At 36.2% G+C, this 18,699-nt stretch overlaps 1 protein-coding gene across 10 annotated transcripts in view; it reads right to left on the minus strand.

The window, feature by feature from the left end:
- The window catches only part of Nbea (neurobeachin), a 543,806-nt gene that overhangs the window by 258,796 nt on the left and 266,311 nt on the right, over positions 1–18,699 (minus strand). For all 10 annotated transcript variants that reach the window (XM_029475176.1, XM_029475174.1, XM_029475170.1 and 7 more), the window contains one exon: positions 5,773–5,834. In XM_029475176.1, coding sequence (XP_029331036.1) covers positions 5,773–5,834 — 62 coding nt within the window. The remainder of the gene's footprint in view (positions 1–5,772; positions 5,835–18,699) is intronic.

Here is an 18,699-nt window from a genome sequence, read left to right on the forward strand (position 1 = left end):
AAGATGGCCTAGTCGGCCATCACTGGGAAGAGAGGCCCCTTGGTCTTGCAAACTTTATATGCCCCAGTACAGGGGAATGCCAGGGCCAAGAAGTGGGAGGGATGGGTAGGGGAGTTGGGGGGGAGGGTTTGGGGGACTTTCAGGATAGCATTTGAAATGTAAATGAAGAAAATACTGAATAAAAAATTGGAAAAAAAGATTTCTTTACAGATGTAGTTTTGAATTTGTTCAAGTCTTGAAGTTAAAATTTGTTATAACAAGAACTTCTATAAGTCAAAAGCTAAACATGTAGAGTCTAAGTCTTCCAAGCGTAATTTATCATGAGACTATGAAGACCCTTTTCATAGCACAAGAAGTAAAATGAGACAAGGGACAGGACTTCCTGCTCATTGATCTTTCTCTGTGGAGAATGGCCATTTTCCTTTCCTTAACTGCCCCAGTGGGGCTTCCTTGTTTTGGGTGAGCATCCACATATTTTTAGATAAACTAATCTGAATATGAGGAGAGGGAGCTTACAGAAAGAACATAGAAAAAGGATCCATTGTTAACTATGTATTAAATAGATTGTGTAAACTTCATTTGAAAAATATCTAGGAAGATGTGAATTACTATACACAACCCAAAAATATATTGTCTGATTTTTAAAAATAAATTTACTATCATCATCATCAATGTATTTGTGATACCAGCAGTGTTCATTGGCATGCTGTGCCATGGAGTATTTGTGGAAGTGGTGTCAAAGGACTGAGATACTTATTGACAGATAAGCAGATTCTGGTTAACAGGTTCTCCCTGTGTCCCTCAATCTCACCAGTTACAGGGTCCTCCTGTACCCTGGGCTCTTATCTGACCTCTCCAGCATAGTGGCTGGACTAACTGCCATTCCCCAGTATGCTCATCCCTATAGAATCCAGCCATTTCAGCTACACCACTATTTTGGCTTTGTGGGCCTCTTGCCCTCTTGGCTGATGCTCATGGGAGTCCCCGCTCCCATGCCCACTCACATGGCCCAGCTCAGATGTGTTCACTCTGGATCCTTCCAAACATCTCTGGCTACGCTCACCCTCATACCTATGGTGCTTTCCCTTTTGTCTACAATAAACCTTCTCCTCTATCATACTTAGCCACATTCATGCCCCCTTTCTTTTCTCTTCTCCTTTCTTTTCTTTTCTTTTCTTTTCTTTTCTTTTCTTTTCTTTTCTTTTCTTTTCTTTTCTTTTCTTTCCTTTTTCTTTCATTCAGAAGTCAGATTGCAGTTTTAGGGCTTTGGTTCTCTCATTTCACCATGGTTATGGGAATAAGCACTGTCTATCATGCTTGTGGTCAAGCACTGTTACCCACAGATCCACCTAGCTAACCCTAGTTATTTAACTTTTTATGTGCTATAAAAAAATAAGCTGGCCCCTAGCCTGAGAACAGATATAAGAGAGGACAGACAAACAGACCCACAGATGTGTTGGAACTGCCTCCAAGGACTGTGTCTCCTTCCCTGCTAATACTGCAGTGGAAGCTTACCAGCTTCAGGGACCATTTCCAAAGAGCATTCCACAACCATTCAGTCTTTAGAGCCACACATAATTGTGCGTGATTATATCAGTTAGACATCTCAGGCCATGTGTCTTTTCATTCTGCCTCAGTGCCTTCAAATTTAAATGTGATATCTGCAATGCCGTAGATAACCCTAACCTCCTGGGGACTAGAAGTATGTCACTAAGGCTTCAGTAACCACTGCAATTCTAAAAGACAGTTGCAGGGTGCCTAAGCACTGATCACATGTGACAGAACTGCACAACAGTTCTCTAAAGGCCCAGAGAAAAGCGCACGCTCCATCCCTGGTTTTCTCATCTTTATCATCTTATTACACAGTCTAATGTCCTTACAAAACTGAATATATACGAACGAAGACATTTATCAGGGTTCTGCATGTTAGCCTCACCATGGCCTCAGAACCTCATCTTGGCTTTATTACATCTAGAAAAAAATCTTTTTCTTTTGTACCATCTGACTAAACTGTAACAAATTGGAGAAAAAAAAAGTTTTTCAAAAATTAAATGTTCAAAGGCCGAATCACTTGAAAGGAAAAGGATTTTCCTCAGTTGTGGCTCCTTTGTGAGTGCTGCTTTTTAAAGCCCTGAGTCACACCCTGACCACACCAGTCACCAAATCCTTTTAGTTAAATATATGAAGTATTTAGAAAAGAACAAAGTCATACAAACCACAAAATAATTCATGCTGAGCACATCATACATAGATCCAAGGAGTCATTATTTTAACTTATGTAGTTTCAACTTTTAATGAGAACTGGAATGATTTATTAAGCAGGCATTTGCTTAATCAGTGCTTTAACTCAGAAAGCACTTAAATACTGATAACATGATTTTTTTCATGAGGTCCCTCAATTTATCTCTTGACACACAAAGCAAAGAGCAGTGCACGTGCATCTGCTGAGTTTTACTGATAGAAACTTAAAGAAATCCTGTGGTAACACCACTCACTTTTTCTTAGAGTTCTTCTCATGGAGACTTCCTAAAGAGAAATCTGGAAATAATTAGAAACTATTAAAGTACGTAAAAAGTCTGCTTGGAAAAAGTCAATCTGCTATTCATCAAAGAATGTAGTACATGGAGGATAACCTAGGAGGATGTAAGTGTTGTAGGAGCGGCAGCCACAGCACAGCAAATGCAGATGCATGCTCTGACACCAGCTTCCTGCAACCAGGAGCCTGGGCAGGACACTGACTGTGGGTTCCTTTGCCAAACAGAGCAAAGGATAACCACCTTATACAATTCCTTACACTTCAAAACTATAAGAATACATGTTGGTAAAAAGATGCTAGTAACTAAATTAATACAAACCATAAGAGAAGAGTACAGAACTAATTCTTAAAGTTTAAGATATACATGGAAAGAAAAGTATCAAAATATAATAAAAATTGTTCTGTGGTTTTGGAACAATAAACAAATTACAACAGAAAATGGTGATATCTTCTTGAAACTAAAAGTATGTTTTTGAAGAAATGCAAAATTCCACTGGGGGTAGACTGGACGCCATGTCCCTTAGAGTTTAGAGGGTGCCATATGAACTGAATTACCCTTGACAAGTACCGTCAGACATCTGTAATGTGATCTCATGTGAATTTACAACACATTTTGGACACATACTATTGGCAAGAGTTTTTTTTTCAGATAAGGAGGGAAGAAAACCAAATATTCTTAATAATATGTAGTAGTTAACATGGAACTTCCAATAAGAAATGAAAAGTGTAAAAGTAAAAGCATTTAATGAGCTACAACAAAGAGAAATATAAGGCACCCAAAATAAAGTTCACTTCCTTTTTCTTTCAATCCCTGTTGCATATTCTAATCTCAGTTTTCAATATCTTGTCTAAGTTTGGAGATAAATTTTATGCAAACAAACTACAAAATGATACTTGCATTGAAAACTTATTTTGGCAGGAATTAAATCACAGCCTGGATGCTATTTTATGGCTCTATCTCACTGTGAGGTAAAGTGCATATAATATATATAGACAGTAAGAATGCATACCCTGAGCTACTTCTGTTAATCTCTCACTGCTGCTCATCATCTGTGGTAACTGACAGTAAAACAAAGCAAACGAGCTCTGTGGGCCATGGTTTTAAAGATTCATCGTGATTGCCTGCCTTGGCAGGAAGACAGCCCGCAGACTGGTGCTAATTCTATGGGGATCAGCTCCAATGGAAGAAACGCATTAAGGCCTGCAGAAAAGAACATGCTTTGTAGAGAGCTAGGCCCAATAATTCTACAGCACGGTTAACTTTTTTCATCAGAGGCCTGCCACTTCTATGGTCATCCCGCTAAGAGATGAAAATCATGATTTCATCAGTAGTGAAAAAATGACATTTTATTTTAAGAACCTTTTGAAATGTGTCCATCTTTCTTAGTGACCTCAAAACCAAAGTCTGAAAACATCTGTGGATCAACAATGATCTTCAATGCTGGACTGATAGGCTTAGCTTCACACTGAAATAGTTAACTACCCAACTGCATTTGACAGAATGGAAAGCACTCTCTGGCTTTCTTAAAAGTGCTTTGTAGAAAGTAACATAACAGATTAACAGAAAATAATAAGACAGTTGTTTTTAATGTGCAGACCTTTCAAGTTACTTATATGATGCTATTTAACCTCATATAAAACATTTAAAATTTTGAAACATTTAAAATTTTCAGTATTCAAAGACTGAATTATTTTTAAAATTCAATTTGAAAATCAATCTATGAGGCCTGTCTCCTTGGCTGTCCTGCTGACACACAGGAAAGTGTACTACAGAGACAGCTTACATTTCCCACTCTTCCTTCCAATCAATATCTGAGGCAAAGTTTCATCTCTAGGGCCCCTAATGGCAGGAATTTCTGGAGCCAGCAAATGGGTAATGTTAAACCTACAATTAGAAAAAGAGGCCATCAAAGACACCAGATCCTAATGCAACATTGCTCTTTATTCTCTGAACTGCAGCGATAGACAGGGCTAAGGGAAAGGGTATTCTAAACCATGCCTTGCCACAAAAGCTGCTAAATATCTGGATTCTCCTCCACCTAACATAGCCACAGAGCTCCCATCTCCCTTGAACTCAGGCCCTCTGCACTGGGTACAATCTTCAGAAGCTCTGCAGACGAGCTTCTCCCAGGGCTGGTGCTCCCTGTGTTTTCCTCTCGACTGTATTCCTGCGTTCTCACGAACATACCCCTGAAGAAAGTAAACTGGAAATCCAAAGGTAAGCGTTTGCTGTTTGCTCTAGAATAAAGACCACTGAAGTCATGCTCGGCTTATCTGGGCTGGCTGTGGTGTTTTAGGTGGACTTCAAGCGGGTTAGGACTAAGTTGTGATCATCCTTCTACTGAGGAGACCGGGGATAAGTCAATAAGTAAGCATTTGCTGTTTGCCCTGGGATGGTTAAAAACCACTGTCTTATATGGGTTGGCTGTGGCATTAGGTGGACCTCAGGACAGTTATGGACATCAGGAGTGTTCACCCTTCCATTGAGTATACCTGGGATGAATAGAATACAATGGCTACGGATTACAAGCATGTATCTACTACTCAAATATTATGGAATATTTCATATTCATATAATGACAGCAGACATGAATTCCTGGTGACAGGAAAGTGCATTAATTTTCTATTTTAGTTATCTAAAAAGACTAATACATGGTTCTTCTTCAAGTTCTAGATCAATTTTTTGTTTAATTGTAAAAAAGAATATCCAACAATTTATCTTTAATTCTTGTTAATAAAGATAATTACCATTCAGTAGTCTTTTAGATTTATAAATATATAGCAATTCTACATAAAATGGGAAAGCAGCCTGTCAAAGATGACTCACTAATGGCTGTGTCGCATGTATTTAGTACTGACAAAGAGGGCTTGACTTTCTACCACTTCTAATCTAACAAAGGAGAAAACAACAATGACTACTAGTTATGTTCTAAAGTTGTAACGTGTGCTGCAGAAATAGTATAAACAATATTAAAAAACCGTAAGAACACAGAACAAAGGCAGGCTCCAACAGAATACAGCAATGGGAGGTCATGGAGGACAGAGACCAGAGGACACAGAGGAGAGAAGGACAATAAGGCAGTGCTTCCATGGGATGTGCATCTAGGCACGAGTGCACCATAATGCATCAAACCATCTCCTGCATCTCCATAGCGAGAGATAACTTTTCATTATAATTACTATTATACGCACGTAAGAAATCTCATGGAGATAGACCAAGAGAATAAAACTCTTACCTGAGAGCAAAGCAGCATGACCAGTTCCACCACGGATGTGCTGGACTTCATACAAACAAGGCCTGTGCAGGGAAAGGGCAACGCAAAGAGTTACCACAGGGCAGGCACAGAACTACCTGGTTTTAAAGTATAAAAGATTCTATGAGATGAGACTTCAGAAATTAACTTTATCCATATACTCTTCCACATTATTTAAAATATTCAGATGTTTCAAATTTTATGAAAATTTCTAAAATTTTGATTTTATGTTTCAGTTATTAGGTCGAGAAATTTTAAAATGTTTATGTAATGTAAGGGATGACTATTGAAATCGGGCTAGTCAGAGCTGCATTAATCCAAAGGTGTTGCTATATGACTGTTTCCTGGAGTAGAGTACAAGGACGAAAGACCTGCTGGCATTTTCTACTTGGAGGATCAAAATTAAACAATGTACGCATAGGTCATTTACCACAGCTTATTAAATGGTCCAAACTCACAGACCAGGTACAACAAGGATTGAAAACAATGCACGCAATAGGTATATAGTCATATGGATCACCAACTCTACATCTGCAGGGGACTGTGCTAAGTTCCCTACATCATCATCTCATATAGGTCTCATCAGTTCTAAGGCCATGCCTACTCTACAGAAAAAAAGATCCTGGAAGTGGGCAGTGGTGGTACGTGCCTTCAATCCTAGTACTTGGTTTTGAAAAACCCAAAAAGAAAAAAATCTATAAACACTTAGACATAATTATTCAATTTTTCTAAATAAAGGATAATTTGCAAAGCATTATATCATAATAGCTACTTCTAAAAGTACCAAAATAAAGAGATGCAAATTAGATTTAATAATAATAATAATTATCTCTCTCTGAGAATATTAATTATAGTGGTTGCTATCTTAAAATACCAATCACTGATGATCACATAAGTTATAATGGCTGTTACTTCAAAATAAATGTCCAAGTCATAACAAAGATAGCTTAAGAATAGATTTATTTTTTAACTCCTAAGTACAAATGAAATAAAAAAATATCTTTTAAATGAATTTTATTTTGAGAATGTACATGATGTATGTTGGGGGCATGTGTGCAACAACAATGGGAGTCATAAGGACAGGTGTGTGGGTTCTGTGCTAGAACTCAGGTCTCTGGGCCTGTGGGGCAAAGGTACTTACTGTTGAGCCCACCTGCTGGCCCAGTAAATTATCTTATAGAAAGACATGCTTTTCTCTTACATAAAAATGCTAAGAAATACAACATTAAAGTAACAGTTATAGTTTCTTGTTTTCCTAAGTTGTTTCAACTAGCAGTCTCAAGTGCCTTGCAGACAAAAGCATGTGCAATTATTAGAGGGGTTTGCTAAAGAGTTTATCTATGTCATACAGACAGACAGAACAAGCTTTAAAACGTCACTGGTACTCCATCTTATCAGATCCTAGGCAGGCAGCTAATGAAATAAGAGACTGATGTGAAAACTTGTTTAAAAGATGTGCGGTGTAACTGGTCAGAAATCCTCGCACTCAGGAGCTACAGAGTCAGAGAGATTGATAGTCCATGTATCGCTTGTTGGCTGATCAAGTACTTGGATTCTGACAAAGAAAACCTTAAGGAAAACCCCACAGGATCGTAATTAAGATGTGGGTATATTAACACAGACAATACTACTCTGCAGTAAGAAATTGTCCGTCTTTATTCTGTGTTGATTTTGAATAGATAATACTTTAAAGTAAAATCTTAGAAAAATGGAATCATTATTGATTATTTTAAAAACAACTCTTATATAGTAGTTTATAACTCATAGCAATATAATTGCATCATAAGAAAAATATAAAAGCTTATACCAAAAATGCATTTTTTTCCAAGAATTATGAACAAGCCAGCAGGATAGCAAGAAGGTGTTTGTAAACACCTCCCTTCTCATGTGTGTACAAGAAGATGGACTCGGGTCTGGAAAGCATTACTCTTTACCAGTTAGTTTTCACTAATTAGTTTTGGTCAGAGCTACCTGTTCTGAAAGGACAAACTAGGAAGCAAAACCAGGCCTAATATTGATGATGAGAACATAAGCTAAGGCAATTCTGGAAACTTACCAAAATTATGGTTCATTATAAACTATTCCTAAGGGTTAGAAGGAATATAAACAAGAGAAATAGGTACTATGCAGTGGTGAATGTAATAATGAAATGCACACACAGGTAATATTTTATTCTAATGAAATCATCATATTGCAAATTTAAGAAACATCATACTTCATACTGAGGAACTTTAATCAGAAGCAGGAGAAAGTAAAATTTATCTGGTGATGCTATGAACTACTCTAAATTGTTTAGACAATGGCAAGTCGTTTACGCAGGTCTTAGTGCACTGAATTCATCTGTAACTGAATCAATGCATCTGGTAGCAACTCCAAGGAAGGTCGTGATGGCTTTGTGACTAAGGTGACTTGGCCAGCATGCTTTGGTCAGATGTGGATCAGATGTGGGATGGGGAAGTTTATTCTGAAACAGGAGTCTTTGACAGACATCTACGACAAAGAATCTTAATATGTATTTAGAAACTATCATTAGTTGACAGGAAACAAACAAACAAAACACAACTTAGTAAGATGGGGAGGGGTAAAAAATTGGAGGATCAAGAGGCCAATTCATGTAGAAAACACATAGTGAGCAATGTCCTGGAGGGTTGAATAAGAGCGAGGAGTGCAGTGTTGGTGCTGTTGTTAGTGGGTAACTGGAATGTGTGTGATCCAGAGGATCGGGGAGGATGTACAGGACAGCAAGGTTAGCAGCCTCGTGTGGGAAAGTCTGTAGGGGTGGCAGTGGTCTGGTTGGTGCTGACCCTATGTTGGTCAAAGGGGGAAAATAAATGTCTGAGATATGAAAAATCAGACAGATAGACAAACACACAAACCACCAACAATAACATCAAACCAGAACAATGGTACTGGGATGTAATACTGCGAGCAGTGGTTCTCAACCTTCCTAATGCTGTGACCCGTTAACACAGTTCCTCATGTTGTGGTGACCCCAAACCATAAAATTAATTCGTTGCTACATCATAGCTGTAATTTTGCTACTATTATGAACAGTAATGGAGACATCTACTATGCAGGATATCTGGTATGCCACCCCACGGCGGTTGTGACCCACAGTTTGAGAACTGCTGTTGTAGACTGTGAAGGATAGAAGAAAGTGCCTACGGTGCTTTTTGTGCCTTATGCTTCTCATGCTGAAAGAAAAGAACACTACCAGGGAGTGGCTTTAGGATGCAGCAAACTCTCTCTATCTCTCTGGCTCAATAACCATTTCCTGCTTTTCTCTATACTTGTTTACTTTTGTATTTGAAAGATGCCATTTATTGCTTCTTCTAATACCAGTAGGGTCCTCTCCATAAAAGTTACTTTCAAAACCTACCAGATAGTTTCAACAATCACCAGAGTAAGTAACTGATGTGGATTCCCAAATTTAAAACCATGAAAATAAGACTTCAAGAACAGTGTTATAAAACTACTGGAAATATCAATGATGAGTTAGAATTCCATTATAACTGTGAATAATACTAGAATAATGAACCTGCGTAGAAGAGTATGAGCTAATACTTCACTAGCCATCTCAAGTTCTTCGTATATTTTTTTACTGACAGTTTGATAGCATCAGCTGTAATATAAGTTAAAGAAGCTAGATTATTAAATACATTTAAACATTAAATTTGATTCATTCAATTTGTTTTATATTAAAATAATAAATTTTATCTTTAAAGAAAGCCCATCCAAATACTGTAGAGGCAGTGAGAGCTGTTTTGTACAGTGTACTAACAACTCAGTTATTACAGAATGGCAGCCTGGCTGTATTAGAATAACACTGTTCAGTCTCATACTCTCTAGAGGTCTAGGTAGTAAATGTCTTACAGTGAGTGTCTGCTACAGCCATTCATTACTGTTTTTGTGCCACTACACTGCAAAAGTAGTCTTAAAACAGACATGGCTCTATGCTAACAGGGATGCCTACCAAATGCTCACACACAAATTTATCTATAGATTTTTTTTGAACTTCAGGGGAAATAATTTAGTATACACATAGGTGTTTACCAAATAAGAATTCCAAAAACTAAAAGAAAAAAATTGAAAACTTTCTTTTAAACACCAATGGCTCAGGCTCTAAGATCAAGAATTGGTAATTGGGAACCTCATTTTTTGTAAGGCAAAGAAAACTGTCAGTATCTCAAAACAGCAGCCTATACTACATATGATATAGGGCTAATATCCAAAATATATAAGGAACTCAAGAAGTTAGAAACCGATTATCCAAATAAGGTATAACATTCTTGGGCATAGACCCAAAGGATGTTCCACCACATGTAAGGACACGGAGAAAGAGGACCTCTCCTCCATTGTTGGTGGGAGAGCAAACTTGTACAATCATTCTGGAAATCAATCTGGCGGTTTCTGAGAAGGTTGGAAATAATCCTGTCTGAAGACCCAGCTATAGCACTCCTGGGTATAGTCCCAAAAGACGCACCCCAAAGCTGTTGCCGGTATATGGAATCTGTTTCCCAACTGAACTGCCTTGTCTGGACTCTGTGGGACAGCATAAGCCTAACCCTGCAGAGACTATGTGCCACAGTACGGGTGGGAGTGGGGGGGCACCCTCTCAGAAAGAAGGGGAGGGCGCATGGGAGAGGGTCTCTTTGAAGGGGGACTAGTAAGGGGTAGTGATCAGGATGAAAAACAAATGAATGAATGAATAAATAAATAAATAAACGGGAAAAATAAAAAAAGGTTTCCAAAAAACTGGACTAGCAGTAACACTTCACCAAGGGTTTTCTATTTATTTATTTATTTATTTATTTATTCATTTATTTGGTTTTTTGAGACAGGGTTTCTCTTTGTAGTCCTGCTTGTCCAGAAACTTACTCTGTAGACCAGGGTGGCCTCGAACGCAGAAATGCGCCTGCCTGTGCCTCCCAAGTGCTGGGATTAAAGTCGTGCAGCACCACTGCCCAGCTCAAATATTTATTTTAAAAAATTTCATGTGACTTAACTTCTTCATGTTCATAGAAATGGTACTCATTTACATGAAATATGTTAAAAATTTTCATGAAAAAATAAGCATTAGTAAAATAAATACACTTCCTCATGGAAATTCTACTAGGTTAAATGAAGGAAAAGTCCATTTCTCAATGGGAATGGCTGAGTAAGGACCTTTAATATGTACATTTAGGATGCCCATGTTGGCCAGAAACAAAAGTAGCTGTTAGGTGAGTGACACAGCACACACATAATCATTTCGACTCTTATTAACATAATCTTTCTAACTTCTTGTCATTCTGTTGATAGGTCATTGGAATTATTATGAAGTAATAATTCAGAGGTATGTGTGTGTTTGCCTGGCTTGAAGTTTGTAATACATACAGCAAATTGTTCTATAAAACTAGAGATGACAAGCCTATGATAACAGGTCTGACATAGGTTCATCCTGCCCAAGCCGACTTCTCCTTTAAACACTTGCCGATTTGTGTTATCTCATCAAAAATGCCATAATTCATAAATATTTTGGTAATTGTTGATGGTGAATGCCACTTCTCATGTGTTTTTCACTGCTATTTATTGACCTGATTCATTGTATCTTAAAAAATGGGTGAAATGTCTAAATTATTCAGTAGTAATCACTTTGGACAAGGCTGAGCTTAAACACATTTTATGTTAATTTATTTACTTCCGAGTCCACAACTAAGCAAATGCTAGTGGTGCTGCACTGAGGAAGTGCTTGTAATACAAGGAAGCCAACACACTCTGGCTTGGAAAAACTATCAGCTCAATTACAGAGAAAAGGCATTCACTTTTATGTTTCTGAAATAATCTACATAGCACTAAAAACAGAATTACAGCTAAATACTATTTTTATAAATGCAAAAAATGTATTTTTGATGTTTCTTAGGGTCATTAAACTTTTTTTTATACCAATGATGAATGACTGGAATGTCTTGCCCTTTTCTTGACCTCTTGATTTAGTTAAGACTGCAATGAAGGGAATGAAAAAGGGAAAGAAGAGACATATTCACTGTCACAAACATCTGGCCTTTCTAGTTCTCTGGGTTAAATCTCATTACAAGCGACTGTTAGCTCTATGCTAGTGCAAACGTGTTCCTCTTCTCCCCACGAAACTTCAGAAGCTAAAACCCTCACATCAACGCAAATACTGAGAAATATGTCTGTTTCAAGTTCAGTACTGTAAAAAACACAACGGGGTTAAATATTCATCAAAAGGTATACATGTAGTTTGCCTATGCATGTCATTAAGTGAAATATCAGTAATCAAAGAGGAGAAATATACCAAAATCATGTGATATGACATAAATAGCAACATAAATAGCTTAAATAGGATACAGAAATGTCTTTATTTTAAAATGACATCATATTTTTAAATGATGGAATTTTTTTAGCAGTAACATATAAAAATGAACAATTTATAGTTGTAATTTTAAACTACTTATATTCTAACTCTCATCAATTTTAAAACTCAAATAACTATATGTAAGTCCTGAAATTTAAGAAAGTTTAAATATGCTCTAATAGTCATATAAACTCTTTATATTTGTATTAAAAATGCAGGTTCTTTTTCTTTCAAGTACTTAGCACTAATAAGCCATGATAAATATAAATGCCAGGTATCACTTTCTTTTCATCAGAAAGCTTTCATAAACTTACAGATAAAAGGCTAAGACAATTTCCAAAAGGAAACTACTTGATAATTATTGTGATGAAAGCACAAAGGGAAATGCTTTCAAGTGGAGGCAGCTCAAGTGGAGGCTGGTCAGGGCTATTCTCAAGACTCTCATCCTTGCCCAACAATTACAAACTTGAATTGTGGAAGCAATCTGAGAAAATATGTCCTTCAACAGCTGTGTGCTCAAGAATTCTAAGTTCTTAGACTCGTCCTAGATTGAGCTTCTGTCATAAGTGTAGCATTTAAAGCAAAACACTAAAGGTGAGTAATGAGTCATCTGTTTTTATTTAATATTAGCAATGAAATGTGGCCTTGAAGATTAAGTAATATAATAAATATTCTTAAGGTTGCAGAAATTATAAGCTCATATTTTACTGAAAAGAATAATTCATTGCTATGATATTTCTCAAACTGTGTAAACAAATTACATATTATGCTGTTATTAATTTAATTTTGAACTAAAATTATTTTGTGTAATTGTGGGCCTGTGAAACAGATCATCAGGAAAAAGCACAAACCTGATGACCAGAGCTTCATCCTTGGAACCCAAATAAAGGCCTAAATAAAGAATCAACGTCATACCTCGTACATGTGCTCAATGACACATGCGCATGCCCACACATCATCACATATACACAACAATAATGTAAAAAATGTAAACATTATCTTGGCTAACCAAATACCCCAAATCTAATTCAAGTCTAGTTATAATTCAGAGTAAGATTTTAGGGACAAATTATATACCAGTGATCCAATACTGACACATAGAAGTTTGTATGAAAGTGTCTATGTAGACATAAAGACACAGCATAAAATATTAGAACTTATCACTAAAAGTGAATAGTTCTTTCTAATTCATAGAACAAGAGAGACTTCTCCTTTGAAACTGAATGTAGATGAAGCATATTGATCAGAAAGGCAGGAACAAGTGCTTCCCAGTAATTAAGTTGAGTTCTAAAGTAATATTGTAAATAGTCACAATGTGCCAGGGCACAAATGAGACAGGTGAGTCCTACTTCCTAGTGAAGCCTCGATTCTAGTGGGAAAACCCAGGCAAACACACTGAACAGTTTTCAGTGAGGGCAGCAAGGCCTATCTCAGCAGCATTTGAGGACAGTGGCTTGGTGATCTAGACAGTGTTTTAATTAATTTTTAAAACAGAAATAGAAAATTGTAGCACTAACAGGAATCAACAGGAAATATGAAACCTGCATAACATGGATGGTCTTATTTGTAGGGAGAGGGACATGGAGATTATTCTTAAGGCCAGTAATCAAAAATATTTGAATTTGCTAAATAGGGTGTTTAAATGATAAAAGTATCTTCTTCTGAAAGTGCACTTAGCCTTAATCATTCTTTCCATAAAAAAAACAAGCATGTAAATAGACAGAACACCATGTTAGAAATAACTTTCCAATTAGACACTTTGCTGTTATGTTACCTAAATACCTCTGTAAGCTTTTAAGTAAATAGTTTTAAAGTAAATAATCACATGCTTCATGAGAAAACTATCTTGAGTTGGATGTAGTAGAACTAGAATAACCACATGAAGTAGAGAAAAGAATCTGCCAGAGTTAAAGACAATGCCATGCACATGCGCCACCAAGCACAAGTCCTATTTCCACATGCAGAGGGCAAGAATAACCTAAATGCTAAAGCCCACTGCAAATATAAATTGCAGCTTTTAACAATCTGTTCTCTAAACCTCCTGAGCAATTCATTTTAGTGTAATAGTGAATTACATCAGCTGCATCAGAAAGCAAAATTAGAGATTAGGAGCCAACTCTGCAGGAAGAGGTGATGTGCACACAGCAAACACAGGAGGAGAACCTAGAGCAGTGTCACGGGAGCATTCACAGTGGCCATAGCATCACACAGCACTAACCTGAAACATCAGTAGAATAGAACAGAAAGATGCTTGTTAATCAACTTCTTATTGTGCACAGAAAACAAAATAATACAAACCCCAGCACATCATGGTTTACATTGTCTTGTTAGTACACAAACAGAAAAACAAAGATGTAATCATGACCTTATCATCGTCAGGACAAATAGGAAGCGTATGAAGAACAGCAGTGTCTGGAACACAAGTGAAACAGTCTATCTACGGAGAGTATCAGAAAAGGATTTGTTCTAGCAAATGGATACAGGCTACCAAAGACTCTGCTAAAGTGAACCTTTCTAGAGCATGGATTACTGCAGAGAACGAAGCACAAAGCTAGAGTGGTGACGGAGGAACGAATGGAGGAGTCTTCTTTCCAACCTAGAAGGGTTAGTCTAACAACAACTAAAGCTTCCATTTCCTAAAACTCTACCATTAGGAATTTGGAGACAGAGAAACGAAACAAGGGTACTCATGCAGAAGGTGATATGTAAAAAAGAACTCAATGTACAGGGTTTTGAACACCAGATATGTATATAGAAAAGCAAAATATTTGAAGAATTATGGGAAAAATTCAAATAAAAATTGTAACATACTATATTTGTATGGCATTTCAATTTTTTTTTACATCTAGAGTTCTCAATCTAGTTCATAATTTAGAAAATTTGAAAGCTGTTCCATAAACTATTGAAATATAAGCACCTATGATCGACGGTCATTTGAATTTAAATGTACCTGATCCTGCCAAGGTCAACTAGTCAATCACTTTTGATAAAGAAAACATACATATATATTTTTATGTTTATAAAATTATATATTTATATGCTGGTTATATAATTTAATATACAAAATATAATAAATAAAACATGTAATTATATATAAAACATACATATATATAATATAAATATATATAAAATATATACCATACAAGATGTGTTGTAAGGAACACATTTGAAAAATGCTTTTTATATATTAAGACTGTCAACTCTCCATGCACAATATAAAGTTATGAAAAATATGAATATAAAGTTATGAACAATGTGAATATAAAAAGTCAGGGGTAGAAGTCCTAGCAAATGTTTAGTTATTGCCTAACTTCTTTTCCCAGGCTTCTTTTGTGAGAATTAGTCCTTAATGACTTGTTTTTTCTTGTTACCCAGAGTTTCCATAGCTGTGGCAACCCACCTAATTAAGAAGTATGTGTACGTGGAGAGTTTTGACACCTGAGAAGGACTGATGGGGAACTAATGGTCAGAACTGACTTGCCCTGGGCTTGACCTCAAAGAGAAAAAGGGAGATATGTTTGACAGCCCAGGAAAAAGTCTATATATGGATGCATGTAAAAAGTTGCACTGGTATTTAAAATTCAATTTGGGTAGAAGTCACTGACATTCAGAATGTTACTGGTGAATGGTAGACAGTCCTTGCATTTTCTTTGCAATCTTTTACTATTAGAGCTTCCCCTGAGCTCTCAGAACTGAGCAATTTTATTGACATTATCAAAATTTTATGTTTGTATCTATTTTTTAACCAATTCCAAAAAGTTCATGTTTATTGGCACATCTTTTAAGAATTGTCTGGTCATTTCATTATGCTATTGCTGATCATATTCCATATGATGCCTCTTTGTTTGATAAACTGTTTCATGAGATCACATCCATTTACTGTTGGCTGAAACAGGGATAACATTGAAAAAATCCTTTCCTATGCCTACTTCTAAAGGAGTTTCCCACATTTTCCTTTATTTCAGGTCCTACATTAAGGTATTAATTGATTTTGAATTTTCTTTTTTGCATGGAAAAGGGATCCAGTTTCATACTGGTACACACAGATTTCAAGTAGAGGCTGTTTTTCTATGTATGTTTCGGTGTTTCTCAAAAGTAATGTGGCTGGAACTAGATAGATTTCTTTTTGGATATTCTATTGCATTCAACTGAGTTACGTGTATGTTTTGTGTCACTACCATGCTGTTTGGGTTAATAAAAATTTTTGTTACTTCTGCTTTGAAATTTGAAAGAATTCTGTAGTGAATCCATCTGGACCAACGGTAATTTTTTTCCACTGGGGAGGTATTTTCTACTATTGCATCAGTCTCCTTGCTTGTTATAGATGGATCTTTTAATGATCATATTAATATAATTTTATTAAGTTGATATGCATCTAAAATTCATTTACCCTATACTCTGAAATTTAACAGAATATAAAATTTCAAGGAAGTTCCTATTAATAATTGTCTGAATTTCATTAGTATCTATCATAATGGCTCTTTTCACCTCCGATTTAATTAGTTTGAGATTGTTCTCTGTTTATTTTGGATATTTTACATAAAGATTTGCTGATTTTTTTCCTTCAAAGAACTCTATTTTGAGGAAAGACTTAGAGTATTATGCTTTTTATTAATTTCTTTGTGAGAATTTTATACATTACTATTTTTTTATTTGCACTATGCATGCCCTTTCCTACTTCCACATCTCCATGTCACCTGCAATTTCTTTCAAATTATTGGCCTATCCTTCAATTATTAATGTTTCTCACATACACACACTCATCCACCCCCACACACCCACCGACACCCACACACACAATACCACTTGTGGAGCCAGTCCCTTTAGTGTTGCTCAGATGTGTTTAGAGTAGATCACTTGAGACCGGATAGCCTATCAGGATGTTAACTCCTGAAGAAGACCAATTCTCCATTTTTTTCAGGAGTAATTAGTTGTCTGTCACTCTTCACTAGGAGTGAAATCCTGTGAGATTTCCCACATCCGCACTGGCATGTCAACACTCTGATGTTTCTTATTATGCAGGCCCTGTTTAGGTGATAGAATTTCTAGAGTTTTCATGGTTTCAGCTGCCCTGATATATATAGAGGACATTCTCTTCTACCAGATGTCTTGATCTTCTGGCTCTTATAAATTTTCCATGCTCTCTTTAATGCTATTCCCAGTGTTAGGTATAAAGGGTGCATTATAAAGGTATCTACAGGGGTTGAGTATTCAGTCTGTAGTCCTCTGCATTTATACTGCTCCTGGATTTCTGTAATACTTTCCATCTACTGTAAAAGAAATGTCGTTGATGAGGGCTGAGCGTCACACTCATATGTGGATACAACAGTAAGTCTTTAAGGTACAGTTGGGAATTGCACTGGTTTAGAAAGGTTGCACTAGTAGTTTCTCCTCTCGCGTGCATGACCTCGTAAGTTATAGGTAGTTAGCAAGGTTTACAGTTCCGGGTAAGCATTCTGTCACTGAGTGATCAGTGCCTTCATTGCAATTAGGTAGCTACTAGTACAAAAATAGACATTTAGATCAATGGAATAAAATAGAAAATCCACATATAAATTCATACAGATACAGCCATCTGATTTTGACATAAATGCTAAAATTACACACTGGAGGTAAGACAGCATTTTCAACAAACACTTCTTGGAAACCTGAATATTCAAATGCAAAAAAATAAAATCAGGTCCACATCTATCATGCTGTACAAAACAACATCAAAAAGACCTCACTATGAAACCTGAAATGCTAAAACTACTAAAAGAAATACACTGACAATATCCTAAGAGATATAGATAATATCCTAAGAGATATAGATTTTATTTTCTCAGGAATTAAGACCAAAAATTAACAAATGAGACCTCCAAAGACCAAAAAGCTTGTGGGCAATAAGGAAACAATCAACTGGCTAAAGAGGAAACTCACAGAGAGGGATCATCTATGCCAAGCATATATCTGATTAAGGCTTAACATCCAATTATTCAAACAACTAAGAAAATAAAAATAAAAAACAAAAAATAAAAACAACAAAAAAGCAAATGATTCAAATTTAAAAATAAGCTATAGATCTGAAGAAAGTATCTTCAAAAGAAGAAATAGTTATTTCTTCTATCTTTACAAGTATTCAACATAATTAGCAATTAAAGAAATATAACTAACTTAAAAGTAGTTTGCGATTTTATACCTGGTCAGAATGGCTAACAAGAAAGAAATTACAATTTTTGGTGGGATTGTAAGCTGGTGAAGCCATTATGAACATCTGTGAGGAATATCCTTTTAAAAAGCTGAAAGTAGATCTCCCACATGGTCCGGCTATATTCCTTGGATTATGCCCACAGAACCTGACACTGCTCCAGCCATACTTGCTCAGTCATGTTCACTGCTACTCTATTCACAATAGCTAGGAAACGGAAACAACTTAAATGTCCTTCAACTGAAGAATGGATCATGAAAATGTAGTTCATACAACAATGGAATTATATTCAGATGTAAAGAACAATGAAATCATAAAATTTGTAGATGGATAAAACTAGAAAACATTACACAGAGGTATCCTT

The sequence above is a fragment of the Mus caroli genome, chromosome 3, assembly GCF_900094665.2.
Source record: "Mus caroli chromosome 3, CAROLI_EIJ_v1.1, whole genome shotgun sequence".
NCBI lineage: Eukaryota > Metazoa > Chordata > Mammalia > Rodentia > Muridae > Mus > Mus caroli.